General features: G+C 55.1%; 1 protein-coding gene across 1 annotated transcript; it reads left to right on the top strand.

The window, feature by feature from the left end:
- Nucleotides 1–221: 221 nt before the first annotated feature.
- On the top strand, nucleotides 222–16,498 carry CDX1 (caudal type homeobox 1). Its single transcript, XM_069484375.1, has 3 exons — nucleotides 222–675; nucleotides 15,637–15,782; nucleotides 16,298–16,498. Exons 1-3 carry the CDS (start codon nucleotides 222–224, stop codon nucleotides 16,496–16,498), a joined length of 801 nt encoding a protein of 266 aa, XP_069340476.1.
- The last annotated feature ends 4,328 nt before the right edge of the window (nucleotides 16,499–20,826 follow it).

The raw sequence follows: 20,826 nt of genomic DNA, 5'->3' as shown, positions 1-20,826 counted from the left end.
CCCGACGGGTTTCCCCCTTTGATTCGCGGCCGGGAGGCTTCCCCCCGCTTTGAAATGCAAACCCGCCTCGGCCGGGGCCGCGGGCGGCTGGGAGCTATAAAAGGCCTGGGTGGGGCGGGCGGCGCAGGGCCGGCGAGTTCAGGTGAGCAGTTGCGCGTCGTCGGGGCGGCCGGCAGCGGCGGCTCCAGGGCCCAGCATGCGCGGGGGGCCCCGCAGCCACCATGTATGTGGGCTATGTGCTGGACAAGGACTCTCCCGTGTACCCCGGCCCCGCCAGACCCGCCAGTCTCGGCCTGGGCCCGCAAGCCTACGGCCCCCCGGCCCCGCCCCCCGTGCCCCCGCAGTACCCCGACTTCGCCAGCTACTCTCACGTGGAGCCGGCGCCCGCGCCCCCTACGGCCTGGGGCGCGCCCTTCCCTGCGCCCAAGGACGACTGGACAGCCGCCTATGGCCCGGGGCCTGCGATCCCCGCGGTCCCCGCCGCCAGCCCAGCTCCTCTGGCATTCGGGCCCCCTCCGGACTTTAGCCCGGTGCCCGCGCCCCCTGGGCCCGGCCCGGGCCTCCTGGCACAGCCCCTCGGAGGCCCGGGCTCACCCTCCTCGCCCGGAGCGCAGAGGCGGACGCCCTACGAGTGGATGCGGCGCAGCGTGGTGGCCGGAGGCGGCGGTGGCAGCGGTAAGGACCCCTCCCTCATCCTGCGCCTCTGGACGGTTCTCCTGCCACCGCAGGTGCTCTGGCGGGGCCTAGGCCACCCACCCCGCGCCCCCGTCTGACCTCTTCTCTGGCCCTGCTTGGGTTCCCACAATGTGGCCCTTCTGACCGCTCTCGTCCCGGGGGCCTGTTCCCTCAGCTTCCCCCTGCTGAATCAGCCTGCTTGGGCCTTAAGAAGCATAACCTAACCCTCTTACAGATAGGGAAACTGAGTCCCCTGCAAAGTGAGGAAATGTGCCTTGTGGTTTCCGGCAAGGCTGCAGCTGGAACTCAGGTCCCCAGACTTGTAGCAACACTGACCCTGGTGGTCTTTGTGTGTCTCTTCCACTCCTAACCTACCCCCAAGCAAAGGCAGCAAACTCTCCCCGGAAGGGACCATCCACTGCCCATTTGAACATGGGCAGGTCACTCTCCTTTGCAGGTCTGAGTCTCCCCAGCTTACGGTAAAGAGACTGGTGGGTCATATCCTTTGGGCTGAAAAACCTTTGGGGTTAGATTGGGGCAAGGGGTCTCTACCTTACCTCGCAGGGCCCTCCCTGAACTCTTGACCCTGGGGGAGGGGAAGCCAGAGCAGTTGGGAAGGTGGCTACTGTTTGGCTCCTGAGCCTGTGAACCTCCTGCCCCCAGGCAGGCCTCTCTGATCCACCCTCTTCAAAGGCAGGGGAGGGAGCAGGACAAAGACTCAGCTTTAATGAGGGGCAGCCTGACCTCCTTTATGGGTCCCCCCTTTGTCATGTAACAGGCTGGGTCTTGGCTCAGTAGTGACTCCTGTTGGCTGGAAAGTGAACACGATTCCCCATTGTCCCAACTGTGTCTGGCCTGTCCTGACAAAGGCCACCTGGCCTTGGGGGCGGGGAAACTGGCCTGCCCACCCTTTGATGTCCAGCCCCTCCTCCCCTTCCCCCAGCTGGGAGTCAGCCCGAGACTTCCCCCACCTCCTCTCTCTCTTCACCCCCATCTCCCCCCACCACCAGCCTGCCTCCAGGGCGGATGCTGGGGAGGGCTTGATCAGCAGCTACAGGCTCTGGCTGTAATCACACACTCTTCTTGGAAGTCCCAGGGATACAGAACCTCCTATCTGCCTCCAGGGAGATAGAGGGGACCAGGCTCTGCCACTTGCTTCTGTGGCCTTGATTAAATAATAGCAGCTAATGTTATGGAACACTTACTAATGGACCAGGCATTGACCTAAACTCTTGCATGTATTAACTCATTTAGCTCTTCTAATGTTACAGGAGGTACTATTATCACCTCTATTTTTAAGACGAAGAAACTATGGCATGGAGAGGTTAAATACTGCCCAAGACCATGTAACCAGTAACTGATGGGGCTGGGATTTGAACCCAGGCAGACGGAGCACCAAGCCTGGGCTCTAATCCACAACTCTTAGGTCAGCTGTCTTTTCTGGGTCTCAGTTTTACTGCCTGTGAAATGAGAGGGAAGGGAGGTTGTACAGTGGTTTGTTCCCTTGTTTGAATTATTAAAGGATTCCTCTGAAAAAATCTGGTGGAAAGTATAAACCTTCTCCCTAGAAAAAAAAATGTTGCATCACTGGGTAGGCAATTTCAGGGGTTCTGGAGGCCCTCACTAGCTTTATCTGTAAATCCTGAGTTAAGAACTCTGCATTAGGTCATAGGAGAGGAGGTGGGAGGGGGCGTGGGCCCTCAGGGTCCTGCAGTTCTGGGTCTGCCAGGCTCTGAAGAAGGAAGCCTGCTTTTCCTACTCTTCTGTTCCACTGACTGCTTCCTGCTGGTCAGGTGACTTTGGAGATAGATGGGGAGGTTCCCCATGGGTGAGGACTTGGAGAGAGGCCACCACTGTGTGAGGGGGAAGGAAAGGGCCAGTTGGGATCAGAGGACTGGTGGGAGCTTGGGGGAGCTTCCAGGCTGTGCGATGTCAGACAAATCACCTTGTCTCTCTGGGCACAAGAGCTTCAGAACCCAGCCCACCCCCTGGTCTCAAGTGTGATTTATACACTGTTGTTTGCAGGCAGATGGACATGGGACTCTGCCCAAGGGCGAAAGCATTTCTGCCATCGCTCTCAGAAAGTAGAGGTAAAGGCCAGGGGAGGTGCAGGGGTCCTGAGGCTCCAGTGGCAGGACTGTCCCACCCTGCTGAGGATGCAGAGCCATGGCTTTCTTGAGGCCAGAGCTGCTGCCTGTCTCCTGGGGGCATCCGATGCTCACCAGTGCTCCTGAAGTGGGGGTGGAATTGGGGTGGGTCACAGGCTCTCCCCGAGAGAGAGGCCAAGGCCCTCCCCTCTTTGGCCTCAGTTTCTCCTGGGCATTAAGGCTCTGGGTTTCCCGTGGTCATTGTCTGGGACAGCTGAGGGAAAGTCAGTGCATGCCACCACCCTCCCCGCCCCCACTGAAGCTGGCCACCAGGTCTTCAACCCGCCACCCTTCTTGGCCAGCGCCTTCTTCTCCCTGGCCTCTAGCATTCCAGAATATCCAAACTGGACAGTTAGGTATCATGCAGATGGGGAAACTGAGGCCCAGAGATTGTAAGGAATGGTCCAGTTGCACACGAGTGGAGGCTAAGCTGGGGTAGATGGCAGACAGATGGGTTAAAATTTTCCTGTGGTTTCCTATCATGCTTAGGATGAACTCCACACCCCTTCCTGCGGTCTGCACAGCATCTGGCCCCTGATCGCTCCCTGGCCTCACCCCAGGCTATTTTCCAAGTTCCAGCCACTCTGGCCTTCTTTTAGTTCCTCAGACCTGCCAAGTCCTACTTCAGGTCTTGTGCATATGCTGTTCCCTCTTCGAGGAATGCCCTCTGCCCTGGTTCTTTGTAAGCCTGGCTCCTTCTCACCCTTCAGGTCTTAGCTTAATGGTCACCTCCTCCAAGAGGCCCTCCATGATCTCCCAAAGTAGACTCCCCCTATAATCATGGATAATTTTTGCTGTGTTCCCCTCAGAGCACTGACTCCAATTCCAGTTTACTCACTTACTTACCTAAGTGTGTGTTTGTATATTGTCTATTTCCGTGAGGTCCAGAGCTGTGTCTATTTGACACACCAATACATCCTGGGGACCCAGCCCAGTGCGTGGCATTTAGTAGGTACTCAGGACATTCTGTTGAATGAATGAACAGGGCAAGTGTGAGGGACAAAAGACATCTCTGGGAGAACACGGGAGGGGGAGATCTCGGACCTGACACGGGTTTCTGAGGTCCCATCCCTGGGGTTGGGACCTGTGGCTGTCTGGCCAAGCAGTTCCATCCAGTGGTGGCAGCCTGGCTGCCCTGTGTCCCCACTTGGACAGTACCCTTGACTTACTTGGGGAACTGGTATAGCTGAGGCTGGTACCAAGACTCCAGCTTTATTCTAAGGAGAGGCTGCTGGACTTCCATCAGTCTTCGATCCATAAACAAAATATTAGTCAGTTCCGAGTGATTAGTATCACTTGACTGAAGCCAGGATAGGAAATGACTAGAAGGGGTTCTACATTTTTGTCTTCTTTCTTTGCATCTATAAATATCAGCGTTTTCATTAGGAGGCTTATAAATCATCCTTATCTGGAAGGCTCGGCCTCCACTTCCCTGTGAATAAACAGTGCTGCACAGGTTAATGGCCCGCTGGGGCACCTGAGATCTCACAGAACTAGGGAGATGTTCACTCAGATGACCAGACTGTTGCAGCAGGCTTTAGATCTTGGTCCAACCTCTTCAGCTTGCAGATGGGGAAACTGAGGCCCATGAAGGGGGCGAACACTTCTCTCCCCTCCACATTGCGGGTCCTCTCCTTTGACCCATTGCCACAGCCACCAACCTGGCCTCTCATCTTCAGCCTCTCTCTGATGCCCCAGCTGTCTTCTAAACCATTGCCAGATTTGCCTTCTCAAAGCACATCCCCAGCTCAAGAATATTCTGTGGCTCCCCACTGCCATGGAATTGACCATTTCTATGCCATTTCATTGCTGTAAAATCCAGCCCCATTTCTGTGGCATTCAAAGCCCTCTTGAGAACTGGCCCCAAGCCTGGATTGAAGCCATTCTCCCACTAGTTTGCCTAGATACAGAGATCCTCCTTGGGGACAATGAAGAGCTGGGACTTGTGAGTCTCACACCTGGCATTGCATTTCTGTTAGAAGCTATATAGCCTCAGACAAGCTAACTTGGACCATTTCTCTGAGCCTGGGTTTCTTCCATTGTGTTAATAACATTAGGATAATAATAGGATTGTACCTTGAAGCAATGGTGCTTGTAAGGCATAGCCCTGCACCTGGCACACAGTAGGTGCTCAGAGCATCAGTGCCTGTGACCACCTCTGCCAATCCTTGGCAGGTGCACTTGAGCACACGTCACACTCCCTGCCTCCCCAGTCTGATCCCTCAGCCACACTGCCCTCCCTTCCCTCTCCTGCAGCTTCACCAGTTCAAATCCTGCTCCTTCTCCAAGCCTACCTCCTCCTAGGAAGCCCTGCTTGTCCCCCTACCACACTGTATGAGGCCCTTGTTTTAACAGCACTCATCACTGACTATCTACTTTCATCATCTTCTCTATCCCTGCCATCTGCCATCTCTGATCCTCTCAAGGACCAGTCCTAATCAGTGCCATCTTTACCCTGCCCCGCACATAGTAGGAGCTCATGATACATAACCATGGCATCATCTGAATCCTTACCACGTGCCAGGCACTGTGCCAAGAGCTTTGCATGATTACTCTCACTTAAGTCTATTCATAGTAACCCTGAGAGGTGTTAGGATCTATCATTAGACTCCTTTCACAGATAAGGTTAATGAGGCTCAGCACAGGTAAGGTGGCCTGCCCAAGCTCACACAGCCAGGACCTGGCAGCACAGCGTTCAGACCCGGAGTCTGCAGCCCAGCGACCATCTGCCAAATAGAGGAACATGCTCAGGGACAGGAGCCTGAGACCCCCGCTCCCACGAGCATCCCAGCCCAGGTAGGGGAAAATGAGGCCAGTCAGGGGATGAGCTAGAAGATGCGGGGTGGGGGGAGGGGCAACAGCAGGGGCTAGGCTGTTTAAAACTGGCTCTCCAGGCAGAAGCTACGTTTGACACCTCATCTCTCAGATGTAGCTGGGAAGGGGAATGACCCAGTTAGAAGGTGGCAGAAGGCTTTTTTTGGTTGGGTGCTTCCCCCCCTGCTTTGGCAGATACTGCTGCATTGAGCTTAGGGAGTCACTGTGAAGGTCCAAATGGCTTTGCCAGCAGCAGGGGCTGGCTGGTCAGTAGGAAATTAGCTTCAGGGGCCGGCCTGTCAGGTTTCTGTCTTGAAGCTTCTGGGACGTGGAAACAGTATTCACGTCTGGAGTTGGGGCCACCACCATGTTAACATGCTGGGCCCTTCCCATGCCACAGCCACCCCTCAGCCCTGTAGGGGCACCCCATGTCGATCCCCTGCATCACCGGAAAGAAGGAGCAGGCTAGGCCCAGCACCCCTCCCATGACTTCCTATTGCTCTTCAAACCAAATCCAAACTCTGCTAGAGGCTCTGCTAGCCTCTCCAGCCTCATCTGGTGCCTCTCTCATTCGTTCACTCCAGCGGGCAGGCAGTAATAGTTTCTGAGTGTCTCTTCTGTGCCAAACACGCTTCTAGGCATTGGAGGCTATGGCCTGAACAAGGCAGACGGGACGCACCCGAGCTCAGGGAGCTGGCGCTCTGCAACCCTCACTCTGCTCCGCGCTGCCTGAGGGCCTTTGCACATGCCGTGCACACCTCCTGAAACAGCCTTCTCAACCTTCCCATCTTGGTTTAAGTGTTGCCTTCTCCAGGAGACCTCCCTTAGCTAAGTAAAGTAGGTCTCTCCCCCACCCCCCCACTCAGTCTAGCTCTCAGCGCCCGGCTCACTTTCCTTCCCGCTACTGATCACGGTTTGTCATTATTTCATTTGTTTGTTTTTAATCTACTGCCCATGAAAGAGGGGAATAAACTATTTACCAAATAAGCCCTGAGCATCTGTTATAGTAATAATAATACGAACTAGCATCTATTGAGCGTTCAGCATGTGCTCAGCATTTTTCCAAATGCAGGATTTCTGACCCCAGAACAGTGCATTTCTTCTCCGTTAGATTAGTGGCCTGGACTATGGCTGTGGGGGCCATGGGACTTTGGAGCTTGAGCTGGCCAGCTGCTGCGGGGGATGTGGGGAGTGAGGGAGACAGGACTCAGAGGTGCCACCTCGTCATTTGGCCGGGGTGGCTGGAGGATGGCGGTGCTGTTTACTGAGATGATGAAGAGAAGTATCAGGTTCGTTTTATGTTTTCACCAAGGATTCATCAGGTACTCATTGCGTGTGTCAGGCACATCAGGGGCGCCAGGTGAGCAAAATGGCATGGTCCGTCCCCTCACCGAGCACGTGAGGAGCTAAGGCCTGAGGGAAGGTACTTACCAAGGTCAGGCAGCCAGTGAGGGGCAGAAAAGGGCTGGAGGCCAGAACCCCTTCCTGTACCCCCACCCCGAATGTGAGACTCGGGACCCACACTTGCAGAGGATGAGTCACTTCCAGACTAGAGGAAGATGGCCAGGTGGGGCAGTGGCCTGGAAACCACCAGGGAACAGCTCAGGGAGGCCTCAAGTTGTTCAGCCTGGGCGGAGACCTGAACAGATGCAATTGCTGTTTGCAAATCTTAGAAGGGCTGTGCTGGGCTGAGGTTGCCCCTTAGTCTGGGTGCCCCTGTGGAAAAACTTAGGAAGAACATAAATGGGCAACAGATGCAAGAACAGGCTGCTTTGCAGCTAGTAGGCACGTACGGCACACACTGTGGGCATCTCGCCCTCGGCGGGAGTTTGACCCAGCGTGACTTTCTGCTGTGATGGACATGCTCCGTACCTGTGCTGTCCGCTGGGATACCCACTGGCACGTGTGGCTGTTGAGCACTGGAAACACAGCTAGTGCGACTAAGAAACAGAATTTTACATTTTGTTGAATTAATTTCAATTTAAATAGCTGCACGTGGCCAGTGGTTGTCATGTTGGACAGCGCAGGGAAGTCCTTGAGACTCCCTAGCATGGTAATCCGGAACACTGAAGAAGCTCTCCTGCTGTTTTGGCTCCTTTGTCTCTGTAGCGTCATCGTCTTCGTCATCATCGTCGTCATCGCAGCTAGTTTTTGTTAATAATTACTTTGTTAACTAGATTATCATATCTGGTCTCCATAACTACCATGTAAAGGAAGCGTTCACGTCTTCGTTTTACAGATAAAGAAACTGGTATTAGAGAGATCCACTGACTTGCCCGGGACATACTGCTGGCACGTGGTTGGGCTGGGCTAGAGCCATCGAGTCCATCTGACTCTAAAGTCCCTTCCTCTTTCCTGCCTCTCGAAGCCAGGTCAGACTGTGGACCTCGATGAAACGGATACGGCGGCAGATGGTGCAAAGGTGGCCCTGGAGGAGGGGCGCGGTGATGACTGAGAACTCTGAGTAGGAAGGAGGGTGGCAGCGGGGAGGAGAGGCCTGGCTAAGGCTGCAGGGCTTCCATAAGCGGCTGGTCCAGCTGTCCCTCACCCCTGCCCCCATGCCAGCCTCATCCCTCCCTGCTCCAGAGCTTGAGTGAGGACCACGAGAGAGCAGCCTGACATTGCCCAATCAGCCAGGACAAGGACCTTTTCGTGGGCCCAACAGAGAGCCTCAGGTCCCAGGAAGGGCATCCGTGCATTGTGGAATGGGTGAGGTCAGAGCTGCACAGCGGAGGTCCTAGCCCTGCTGGTCCAGATGGGGAAACAGGCCCAGGTAGGGGATCCCGTGTCTAGCTGGGGGCCCGGCCAGATCTCCCAGGCCAGTGTGTTCTTTGCCCTGTGGCTCCCCATCAGGTGACATTCCTCCCTCTCCCAAGGGATGCCTCCAGCGTCCCCTTCTGCAAATAGCTCAGTTCTCCTTTTCGTCTCCATAGCTCTCTGCCCTCTACAGACTGCTTTCACATGCACTCTGTTCCCCAGGCAGGGGAAGGAAAGGCCACTTGCAAAGTCCTTCAGCTCGGGATGGCCAGGCTGGGCCACAGCCCAGGCCTCTGCCTCAGCCCAGGTCTGTACGCTGACCTTTCCCAAACCTCGGTAGAGTGTAACGCTGCTAGGATTTAGGCCCCTTACCAGAAGTGCCACCACCTCGGGGCTGGCCCACGCCCTGCCACCTTTACAGCCCCCGCTCCATGTGTTGTCCCGGGTGGGGAGATCCGTCCTCCTGAGCTCCTCTGTCTTTCCCAGCTTTGCCTTTGTTATTTTCCTGCAAGTGACCCAACAACCTCTCTGGACTTACTTCCTCATCTGGGAAAAGGGGGACTCTGCAGTAGGAGTCTATGGCTACCCTACTCCCATCTCCCCGCGCCTCTCCCATCAAAGGCCCTGTGGTCTCCCCTGTGTCATTCCCAGGCTGGCACCACAGGCACAGGTGAGCTCCCTGTCCTGCTGCCCCCAGTGTGGGTCTCTGAGGGACTTGACTGGAGGATGTGCAGGGCAGGCCCTCCCTGTGGGTGTGCCTGGGGCAGCAGGCAGGGACTAGGGCCTGGCCCCTAAGGGAGGACTCAGAGCAGCATGGAACCACAGAGTCCAGAGGGCCCTCAGACTGGTGCACAGGAGAAACTGAGGCCCAGAGAGGAGGAGGGACTTATTCAAGGCTACACGGATGGCTTGGAACTGGGACCAGGACCTGCCGACTCCAGCTGGTGGTTGAGTGCCCAGGGGGCTTGTTAAAAACGGCAGGGAGATTAGGACGGAGTAGATCTGGGGTGGAGCCTGAGGATACATATTTTTAACAAGCCATTGTGTGTGCACGCATGCGTGCCTGTGTGGGTGTCTGTGTGCTGGTGTGTGTGTGTCGGGCGATGGGATCTTGATGCATAGCCAGTTAGGGTTGGACCACCCAGGTAGGGGTCATGGAGGTTTCGGGGCTGCATTTGTGGTCCAGGCCCTGAGGGCCACAGCTGGGCCACAAACCCAGTAGGAAAAGGGCAAAGGAAGTGCCGACCCAAAGGCCACCTGATTTTCTTAGAGCCACTCACGCCACCCTGGAGCAGAGGCCACACCCTGCCTTTGCCTGGCCCAGGCTAGACGGGGGTCCCCGCGGCAGGCTGCAGTGGCTCCTGGCCGCCATCCTCCAGCTGGGCAGGCCCCGTGTCTAGATTCTCAGACTGGGAAATCAGTCTTAGAATTCTTTCAGCTACAATAACAAACACAATCAGAGAATCAACAAACATTGAGAGCCTCATGTTACCAAGTTGGAAGAGACCTTATAAATAAGTGGTCTCTTCCAACACACCGCCCGTCGCACAGATCCGTTTCCTGGCATTCCTGCCAGGTGGTCACCCCAGCGCTGTGGCAAATGAGCACGACCTGCCCCCCCGTGCATCTGCCACAGGCCAGGTAGGTACCGTGCTAGACACTGTCCACCCATCTCAGCGATCCCGTGTGCCTCAGGGTTGGAGATAATCACAGGAGAACTTACGGTGAGTGAGTGGTAGGTTCTGGTGCTGATTCTGAAGCTGGATAAACCTGTTCGAATCCCACCCGCCTGGAGTGTGGATCTCTCTGACTCTCAGTTTTCTCATCTGTAAAATCAGAATAACAGTTACACAACCCCATGGGCTGCTGAGAAATGTATACGAAGTGCCTGGCACATGAATGTGCTGGCTATTATTAGAATAACAATCATCCCCATTTTACGGATGCAGAAAATGAGGCGCAGAGAGGCGGGGAGACTGTCCTAGGTCACCCAGCCAGTGAGAAGCTGCACCCCACAACCCCGGAGTTTTGCTTGCCCGAACAACCACATGTCAGGGTCACCTGGAGAGGTATCCAAGTACTGAGTCCCTGAGCCCCATTTCAGCCCCACTGGATTTGAATTTTGGGAGCCAGAATCTGTGCTTGAAAAAAAAAAAAAAAAGCTCCCCGGCAGTTCTGAGGCTGCTGTTGAGGCATTTGGAGCCCTTAGCCTGTACTGTGTGTGCTGTAGGGGACGGGGATCTGCCCCCTCCCATGGCAGCCTGATTCACATGGTCGGGACACTGTGCATCCCAAAGCCAGATCAGAGGAAGCCTCTCATTTGGGAGAGTAATCTGAAGCTCTTTTCTACTGTGCTTACCCCTCAAGAGCTGGGGGGGGGTCCCCATTCTTCCTCCCACCCGCTTACGCTGGCATCTGGCCAAGAGCGTTACTCATTAGGTGGCTGGGAGTGGCCGGCCCCTCAGCAGACACCTGTTAGAAGAGGCTGGACTTCCCCCTCAGCCCCAGCGTCCCAGGGCCTGTAAATCATTCATCCCGGGCCCTCTACCCGCCCCGCCGCTCTCACGCACCTCCCTGCCCCCTGCTTCCTGGGTGCTGGAGGTGGCACAGGTGCTCAGAGGAGGGGAAGAGGTGACTTGGGGCAGTCAGGAGTTCTCACCCAGAGCTGGGACTAGAGCCCAGGATTCCTGACTGTCATTAAAAATGCAAATTCAGACCGGGCGCGGTGGCTCACACCTGTAATCCTAGCACTCTGGGAGGCTGAGGTGGGCGGATTGTTTGAGCTCAGGAGTTCGAGACCAGCACGAGCAAGAGCGAGACCCTCCGTCTCTACTAAAAAAATAGAAAGAAATTAGCTGGGCAACTAAAAAAACATATATATAAAATTAGCCGGGCATGGTGGCACATGCCTGTAGTCTCAGCTACTCGGGAGGCTGAGACAGGAGGATTGCTGGATCCCAGGAGTTTGAGGTTGCTGTGAGCTAAGCTGATGCTATGGCACTCTAGCCCGGGCAACAAAGTGAGACTCTGTCTAAAAAAAAAAAAAAAATGAAAATTCACATCTGCATGTAGTAAAAATTTAAACACCCCAAAGTCTCCTTCCTACCTGTGGCTTTCCAGCCTCTGGTTCCCTCCTCAGAGGCAGCCCCTACTATTGGCTTCTTGTATATTCTTTCAGAAAGAACTATAGGGGTGTACAGATGTGAGTGTGTGTGTCCCCCATTTTTATGCATAAACTGTACCATACTATTTACACCACTATATGTCTTGCTTTTTTTCACATATCTTCAAAATTGCTCCACATTGGTACATATGGAATTTTTAAATTTCTTTCCTTTCTTTTTTATTTCTGGAGATGAGGTCTTGCTCAGTTGCCCAAGCTAGAGTATAGTGGTATGATCATAGCCCACTGCAGCCTTGAACTCCTGGGCTGAATGGTCCTCCTGCCTCAGCCTCCTGAGTAGCTAGGACTACAGGTGCGTGCCACTATGCCTGGATAATTTTTAAAATTTTTTGTATAGACAAGGTCTTGCTATGTTGCCCGGGCTGGTCTCAAACTCCTGGCCTTAAGCAATCCTCCTGCCTTGGCCTCCCAAGGCACTGGAATTACAGGTGTGATCACTGTGCCCAGCCTATAATTTCCTTTTAATGATGGCATATCGCTCCTCTCCATGGACGTCGCATTTTTATTTAACCAGTTCCCTACTTGTACACATACATGCTGTTTTCAGTTTTATGCTTTTAGAAACATCACTGGGCAGGTGTCTGCAGGGTCAATTCCTGGAAGTGGACTTCAAGGGTCAAAGGGTATGTGCCTGCTAAATGAGGCTAGATGTAGCCAAGTTCAGCTCCAAGGAGGAGGTTCCAGTTATCACTCCCTGGACAGTATATGGGATTCCCTGGTTTCTGGGCCACACAGAGTGATATTAAACATCTTGTTCTTTGGTGGAGCTGTTTTCTTGGCAATTAAATTGTATGCTTCAAATAGCTCTGGCAGATAAAAGTTGGCCAATGGGTCCCTGAGCCTACCAGCCCCTCTCCAGGGCCCAGAGAGGGAGTGACAAGGCCCGTGGGCCCAGTCTTCGCTGCAGCCTTGCCAGGACAGAGAGGAGTAATTGTGCAGCTAAAGCCCTATCCGTCTAGCCCCACCCCCTCCATTCAGGGAGGAGGTGGGCCGGAGGTCAAGACACCTGAGTCCTGGTCATCGCTCTACCAGGCAGGATGGCCTCAGCGAGTGCCCTTTCTGAGCCCATCTGTGAAGGAGTGGGTCCCTGCTTGCTCATCAGAAAGACTGGGAGCGAGAGCTGGGTGCCTAAGGGCCAGGCAGCCTGCATGACCACTGCCTGCCACCCCCAGGCCCAGGTCTGGGTGGCCAGGGAGCCTCATCCCCTGCCTCAGACTCATCTGCCTCCTGGGTGTGGCTGTGAGGCCTCTGGGCATTTTAAAGGCCCCCAGCCTGCAGGCCCTCCAGCCCCAGGCCCACCCTGGGACTCTCAGGGGCCTGTGCTCACCATGGTCCGGCCCCTCCTGTCCCTGCAGTAGAGCGGAGGGGTGGTCTGCAGTTAAACTTCTGCCACCAACACTTAGACCTACCTAGGCCTCCAGGGACCCTGACTATATAGGGAAGTCGGACTAGGCCTCACCAGGCCTCTCCTTTGGACCTTGGTGGCCATGTAACCATCATGAACCACGGTCTCTTCCTCTGTGGAGTGGGAGGAGACTACAGTCCCACCACCCCTTCTGATGTTAGCCTGGTGGACCCAGCGGGGCTGTGGATTCAGAGCCAGGCTGGGCTCTGGGGGCGGTGGTATTAGGGAGAACTGTTTTTGAGCCTGCATTGAATTTTCTAGGCCAAGGAGAGGTCCCCATCTGGAGCCAAGGCCTGGGCAGCCACTCCCTTGGCCCCAGGCCGAGGCTATCCCGTGCTACCCCGGGCAGCGGCCTAAGGTCAGTGGATATGGAGGCCTCCGGTGCGGTTCCGCTGCTCTGGCAGGAAACCCAGGGAAGAGCTGCCCGGGAACATCTGCCGTCTCCCGTTCTCCACAAAACCATTTGGCTCATGGGGAGCCCGGTGGCTCTCCTGCCAAGCTGCGTGGGCTTGGTGGAGGGGGCGTGGGCCAGAACAAGGGAGGGGGTAGTTAGCACAGGGGCGCCGAGGGACAGGCAGGGCCGGGCTGTGACCCAGGAGCTGAAGGCCCGGCTGTTGTCGGGGCACTTGGGTGACCTGGGAGGGGTCGGTGTTTATTCAGAGACCCACCGTGTCCTGGTGGGACACGTGTGGTCTGAAAGTGCTTGTGCGCCTCCTATTTATAGCCACGTGCTCGGCGCCTTACAGAGGAAACTGGTGTCTAGCCAGGCCCCCGCACCGGCCCAGGCCAAGCATGGCTCCTAAGCTTCCCTCCAGACAGACCTCCGGTCCCAGTCCCGAAGAAAGCCCTGACATTAACCCCGGACGGTCCCCGAATCAGGCTCCTGGCCCCAGGCTGAGCCCCATGCAGAAGCCAAGGCACTGCCCTCTCTCTCCTGGGTCATCGTCCATCTCCCCGCACGTCCCCTCCTCCTGCCAGTCTGCTCTCCGTGCAGCAGCCGGAGTCATCTTAAAGCCTAATCGGACCCGAGTCTCCTCCGCTCAGAACCCTGCAATGGCTCCCGCCCCAGACAAAGTAAAACCCACAGCCCCTCCATTGTGTCCCATCCCTGTCCCCTTGCTCCCTGCACCCCAGCCCCACCAGCTTCCTCACTGTCCTCAGACATGTCAGACAGCAGGCATGCTCCCACCTCAGGGCCTTCGTACTTGCTGTTCCCTCTGCCCAGAACCCTCGTCCCAAGAGACCTGCGTGACTCTCTCTCCCTCACCTCCTTTAGATCTCTGCTTAAATTCACCTCCTCAGCTGGGCACAGTGGCTCACACCTGTAATCCCAGCACTTTGGGAGGCTGAGGCAGGAGGATCACTGGAGGCTGGGAGTTCAAGACCAGCCTGAGCAAGAGTGAGACCCCGTCTCTACTAAAAATAGAAAAAATTTTCTGGGCGTGCTAGCACATGCCTGTAGTCTCAGCTACTTGGGAGGCTGAGGCAGGAGGATTGCTTGAGCCCAGGTGTTTGAGGTTGCAGTGAGCTATGATGATGTCACTGCACTCCAGCCTGGGCAACAGAGAGGGACCTTATCTCAAAAAAAAAAAAAAAAAAATTCTCCTTCTCAGTAAGGCCTCCATGGACCACTCTATTTAAAATTGTAAGCCCCCTCCTCCCTAAATTCTCAGTCCTCCTTCCCTGTTTCCTTTTCCTCTGAAATACTTATCATCAACTAGCATGTCAAATATTTTCCATATTACTTTCTTTCTGTCTGTCTCCCTCCCCTAGAACCTAAGCTTCCTGAGGGCAGGGATTTATTTTATTTTGCTCAGTGCTGTACACCCCTGCTTGGTGGACAGCAGGAGCTCAGTGAGTAGATGTGGAGTGACTGAGTCCTCAATCAAGGGTCCTGACTTAGGCAGATCAGCCCCCAGCCCCCGGGACAGCCCCAGCTCAGGGCTAGGTGTCGTGGGCCAGAGCCTTTTGAGGTCCACCAACACCCCTAGTCCTTCTGACTTTGGGGTCAGTCTGTCTGACTTTGGGGGCCATCTTCTGGCATTCAGCCCTCACGCTCGAGACAGTTCCTGAGTCTTCCTGCTTTCCCCTCCACCTGCAGTGGCTCCTCCCTGCTCTCCTCTCACGCACAGGAGGAAGGAGCAGCTGACATCTCTTTAGTCTCAATCACCCTTGCCCGCCAGGCATCCCCTCCACGTCCCTGGCATGCAAACCCGTGGTCTGAGGACCCTGGAATCAGAAGCACCTGGGGAGTTTGCTAAAAGTGCAGATTCCACCCCCAGGCTTTCCGTTTTTTCATGAGCTGTGCAACTGGGAATTGCGGGCTCCAAGCTGGTGGCACTGGCAGTCATAGTAGGGCTGTGGGTCAGGAGACCCAGGTTGAAGCCCCAGCTCCATCAGCAGCTTGCTGTGTAATGCTGAGCAGGGCATGTCCCCTCTCTGAGCCTCGCTGCCTCCCCCATGGGTGTGAGAGGTCAGGCACGCCTGAGCTGGGGAAAGATTGTTTCCCCTAGGACTGGGGTGCGCGTCCCTCCCCTGTTCAGGGTCCTACTTTAGGGAGCCTGTATTGCTTTTCCTCCTGGGAGCCCTGCCTGAGCCTTTTGCAGGGTAACCCTCCCTACTCACCTTCCCTCCTGGCTCCTTCTGCTCCTCAGGTAAGACTCGGACCAAAGACAAGTACCGCGTGGTCTACACCGACCACCAGCGCCTGGAGCTGGAGAAAGAGTTCCATTACAGCCGTTACATCACCATCCGGCGGAAATCAGAGCTCGCTGCCAATCTGGGGCTTACTGAACGGCAGGTGTGTGGGTGTCCCTATCTCCACCATAGGAGCAGTGTGGGGACTATGGTCTCTAGGCTGCCAAGCATATTATGTAGCTCAGTAGAGGAAGAACAGAGAGGGTGAGTCTCCAGGCCATTGTCACACAGCACAGCAGAAACTGAGCTGCTGCTAACCACCGCTCCCCCCCCCCAAAAAAACCTCAATATCCCTGCCCCTAAATAGGGGCCTAAGGGGATCTGATTAGCCATAGGCCATAGCAGGCTGTCAGTGCTGTAGGAGGTGTCGGGTGCTATTTAAATTAGAGGAGGGAGCAGTCACAGGGAGAACAGGGAAGGCTTCCTGGACCAGGGGTGTGAGAGGAGGCCTAGGAAGATGGGGAGGAAGAAGGGAGCAAGATCTGGCCGGGGAGAATGTGTTCACGGTCCGTGCATGCGTGGCTGGAGCAGGAGGGGGGCTCACTGTCCTCCCTCCCTCCCTCTTGCTCTTGTCAGTCCTCCCACCGCCTGCCCCATCTCTGCTCTCTAATCCCGCAGGTGAAGATCTGGTTCCAAAACCGGCGGGCAAAGGAGCGCAAAGTGAACAAGAAGAAGCAGCAGCAGCAGCAACAGCTGCCAGCAGCCCATGATGTCACCCCCACCCCAGCCGGGACACCCCTGGGGGGCCTGTGCCCCAGCAACACCAGCCTCCTGGGCACCTCGTCCCCAATGCCTGTCAAGGAGGAGTTTCTGCCGTAGCCCTGTGCCCAGCCTTGTGGGCGGGGGACCTGCCGACTCAGGTGCTGGGAATGTGGCTCCTGTGGGGGGTCTGAGTCCCAGCCCTGCCACTGACCTTCTGGGTCACTGTGGACAAGTCACCCCAACCCCCACTGCATCCCCTTGGCCCTTTTGTGCAGCGAGCCTGTTGGATAAGGGCCTCTTCCGTCTCCTGTGTTCTAGGCCTCAGGGCAGAGGTCTCAATCTCCTGGGGGCATCTCAAGCCCCAGAGGGCTGGGGGAGGGGCCCAGATAGTCCCCCAGGCCCCACCTCCTCCTCCAAGGGTTCAAGGGGTGGGTGGGAGGCTGCTGTAGGGACCCTGGAGAAAGGGGATGGAGCTGAGAGAAGACGGAATGCTTGCAGACCATGACCGAGGAGGAAGGAATGGTCAGTTCCCCCAGCCTCTTCCTGCAGTCTTACCTTTACCTGCCCCATCTTAACGTGCCTGAACCCCTCCAGGCTAGGTGCTGGGCCACAGCCCACAGCGCTGGGCTCTGATGTCCACCCTGCTGGGTTGCAGAATCTTGTCCCTCACCAGTGTTCTCAGTGAGGCCTGTGATTGAGAGGGAGGCCGCTGGAGGGGAGAAAGGGGCAGAGTTCACCGTGCCAGGTTCCCGCCACCCCGCTAGGCTGTCCATCAGGGCCACGCCCCAGGGAGCCCCCAGAGGACTCTCTCTGGACCGGGCGGAGCTCACAGCTGGACAGGTGCTGTATATAGAGTGGAATCTCTTGGATGTACCTTCAAGAATAAATTTTTTTTCTCTTTTTAAAAATGTGTAAAAGTCATTATACATAGCATTGAAGAAACATTTTTTTTTTTTTTTTGAGACAGAGTCTCACTCTGTTGCCCAGGCTAGAGTGAGTGCCGTGGCGTCAGCCTAGCTCACAGCAACCTCAAACTCCTGAGCTCAAGTGATCCTCCTGTCTCAGCCTCCCGAGTAGCTGGGACTACAGGCATGTGCCACCATGCCCGGCTAATTTTTTCTATATATATATTTTTTTTAGCTGTCCATATAATTTCTTTCTATTTTTAGTAGAGGTGGGGTCTCGCTCTTGCTCAGGCTGGTCTCGAACTCCTGAGCTCAAACGATCCGCCCACCTCGGCCTCCCAGAGAGTGAAGAAACATTTTTAAGACGTAAAAATCATCCTTACCCTTCCCTAACAATTTCGTGTTCCTTTCCTGGTTTCGTCAGCCTGCAACAAGGTCATCTTTAAAAAACATTTGCAAGATCAAAACAGGACATCGTTAGAGTAAGTCTGAGACTATACAAAAATTTGAGTCCATATTGTGTAAGCAGAATCATCAGACTTAATATATCAGTCTTTTGAATTTTCCAAATGCTTTCAGTTCAGGTTTTTCTTTCAACAGATGTCATTGATTGCATACCCCCATGGGCCAGGCCTGGCTGGGCCTGGGAAGCACATAGTCCTCACCCCCAAAAGTCCCCAGCTGAGTGGGGAAGACTGCCAGGTACACAGATGACGCTGGCATAACAGGTTAAGTGCCCATCAGAGGTGTGCTCTGGGCATCAGGGAAGCCAGAGCATCTAGGGATCGCAGAGCATGCTCCTAGCCTATCTTGGCAGGCTGGGAGGCTTCCTGGAGGAGGTAATATTTAAACTGAGACCTAAAGGTCTAGTGGGTGCTGGTCAGGCCAAGAAGGGAGGAAAGGTAAAAAAGAAAGTGAGCGATGTGAACTAAAGCATACTTTTTTAGAACTCCTGGGAGTCTGCCACCTAGGGCCTTCTCTCCCCAGGGGCTCTGGTGCCAGCTGCCTGCCCCTCTGTTTACTGTTCTGGGAGGTGGCCAGGCCATAAAAAGTGTGTACAACCTTCCGTCGTTGCCCTTTGCTCCTGGGGCACATGATAACGCACAAGGTGGCTCTGGGCTTGGCACAGGCCCCTGAAGGGCGGCAGACACTTCTCTATCTGCTCCTATTAGTGGCCTGGGAGACACCATGGCTCCATCAGTAATGGCGGACACCAGAGGCGTGGGAACCAGGGGGCAGCAAAGGAAAGGCCCAGGGTTCCAAGAGCAGAGGGAGGAGGGAGGGGACTAGCGGAAAGGTGGCTGGTACTGAGTGAACAGAGTTTTCAGAACTTCAAAAAATTTGCTCTGTGACCCTGGGGTAACTTTTTCTCCTCTCTGGGTCTCCATTTCCCCATCTGTATAAATGGGGAGTCTGTCTACCAAAAAGAAATGGCTCTGGTCAAGTGAGTTTGGGAAGTCAAGTCGTGCAGACTCCGCTCCTCTGGGAGCGTCACATTGGTATGTTGGCACATCAAAGGCTCTGACAAGGCCTGCAGCAAAGAAACCCATTGAATTTTCCTTAATCCAGCATTCCCCGTGCGTTGCTACCCAGGAGGCCCCTGCTGGTCCCTGCCAGTGTCCCACTGAACTGCACACACTCTGGGTGGGGAACGCAAGGACCACACCTTCTCTGTGACTCAGTGTTTAGCAGCAGCGTTTGCTGTCAGATGGCCTGGCTTTCAGCGTGACTACTTCCACGCTGCCGGACTTCAGGCAAATCACTTAGCTTTTTTGGAGCCTCAGCCTCCTCGTTTGTCACATGGAAATAAAATATCCTAACGATCTTAGAATTGTGTTTTGCCCAGGGCCCAGCACACAGTAAGTGCTTGTGTTTTGGCCACCTGCTCGTGGGGCTGTTGCATCCTGGTGTGAGACGCTGGCAGGCCTGGCTGGTGTTCTGGCCACCCCCCTCCGGCCTCAGGAAGACCTCTGCCCAGCAGGAGGTCAGTGGCCAGGCCTGGCAGGCTGGCGGAGGTTAGGAGGTTGCATGGGGCCCACAGGTTGGGTTGGTGATCACCCATCAATGGGTGTTGGAGCTCTGTGAAAAAGAGAAGTTATCTAAGACAACTTCTAAGCAGCCTAATGGGCTGCCTTGTGCCTTGTGAGTTCCCGTCACCCAAAAAGTTCCACCAGACGTTGGAGTGTTGTAATGGCTCAGGAAAGAGACCCCTCAGGTCCTGTTAGACCCTACAGCCACCCCAGGGGTAAGCAGTGTTCCAGCTCTCCTAGCAGGAATGGCTGATGCTGCTTTACACACGGTGATTTTGTGTTCCCTCGCTGCTGGGTGGCAGGCACTGGTGCTGAAGACTTAGGATCCAGAAAAAAATAGATCTGGCCTGGCCCTCCAAGACCCACAGCTTGGTTGTGGCCTCTGGCAAATCAGAATTGTGCACGTTGGCACTTTGTTTTACAGACAATTTCAGGGAGTCTATAGACCCCAAGTCCTATGTTGAGAACCTGAGCTTGTGGAGGTGACTGCCAAGAGGTCAGTGTGGGCTGAGCGGAGCAGTCACTGCTCTGCTCCAGAGAGGGGCTCAGGGATGGAGGGGAGGGTTCTGAGATCGGGGGGTCTCCAGTAGCTGAGGATGCGTATGCGTGTGTGTGTGTGTGTGTGTGTGTGTGTGTGATGGGCTGTGATGGGGACGGAACTTAGGACAAGGGGACCGTGGAGCTCTGAGGAAAGCAGCCTGGCTCTGGGGGACTGGATGCAGAGCCAGGGGGACGCGGCACAGCCAGGCTAGGCCAGGGCGGCTGTGGGGGGCAGCCCTTCCCAGCGGGGCTGCTCTGGATCCACTTTCTCTGAACCACAGCAGATGGACGAGCAGCCTGGAACCTCGATTTTCACAGTCACCACTCCCTGGTGTGACAAAACACATGCTCTACAGCGATAAAATCTGAACGTTTAAGCAAATTAAAAATGTTTATTTATATGCATTTAAAAATATCTCCCTATATAATAAAAGGAAGTACATTTTCATCTAACACTTTCCTTAAATCAGCACACATCTCCATTTCACTTCTGGTTTGATGTGAGACAGAGAGAGAGAAGGGGGAGAGGGAGGTTGAGTACTTACCATTTGGATCCCGAAGGAGTTATTTCGCTGAGCAGGACCAAAACCCCCTCTGGAATGGGGCAGAGGGGATGGTGGGGGCAGCAATCGTCACATGTGCCTGGTCACTGAACTCCTGGCCAGTTGTATGATCATAAAACTGGAGCTTCAATGGATAGATTGGTTTATGTGAACAATGTCTTCTAGAACATCCTAGTGGTTCATTTGTTTTATGAAAGTGCAGGCTTTCCCAACCAGGGCTGTGGAGACAGAGGAGAGGGTGGCAGAGAGCTGGGATCCGGAGGACAGGGCCTGGGAGAGGTCAGACTCCTGGGTTACAGGCGTGACTCTGTCTCTGCATCCCTGAGTGAGTGCGCCCCCTCTGGGTCTCAGTTTCCCCATCTGAGAGGCACCCCACAGCCCCAGTGACTGCCACTGATGCTCAGTGG

The sequence above is a fragment of the Eulemur rufifrons genome, chromosome 10, assembly GCF_041146395.1.
Source record: "Eulemur rufifrons isolate Redbay chromosome 10, OSU_ERuf_1, whole genome shotgun sequence".
Taxonomy (NCBI): Eukaryota; Metazoa; Chordata; class Mammalia; order Primates; family Lemuridae; genus Eulemur; species Eulemur rufifrons.
Note: the sequence above shows the minus strand (reverse complement) of the source record. Positions and strands in the feature narration are given on the sequence as shown.

Excerpts from the sequence above, each read along its gene's own strand:
- CDX1 (XM_069484375.1), top strand. The coding sequence starts at position 222 with ATGTATGTGGGCTATGTGCTGGACAAGGACTCTCCCGTGTACCCCGGC. Across the intron at positions 676-15,636 it reads CGGAGGCGGCGGTGGCAGCG|GTAAGACTCGGACCAAAGAC; the intron begins GTAAGGACCCCT and ends TCTGCTCCTCAG. Across the intron at positions 15,783-16,297 it reads TGGGGCTTACTGAACGGCAG|GTGAAGATCTGGTTCCAAAA; the intron begins GTGTGTGGGTGT and ends CTAATCCCGCAG.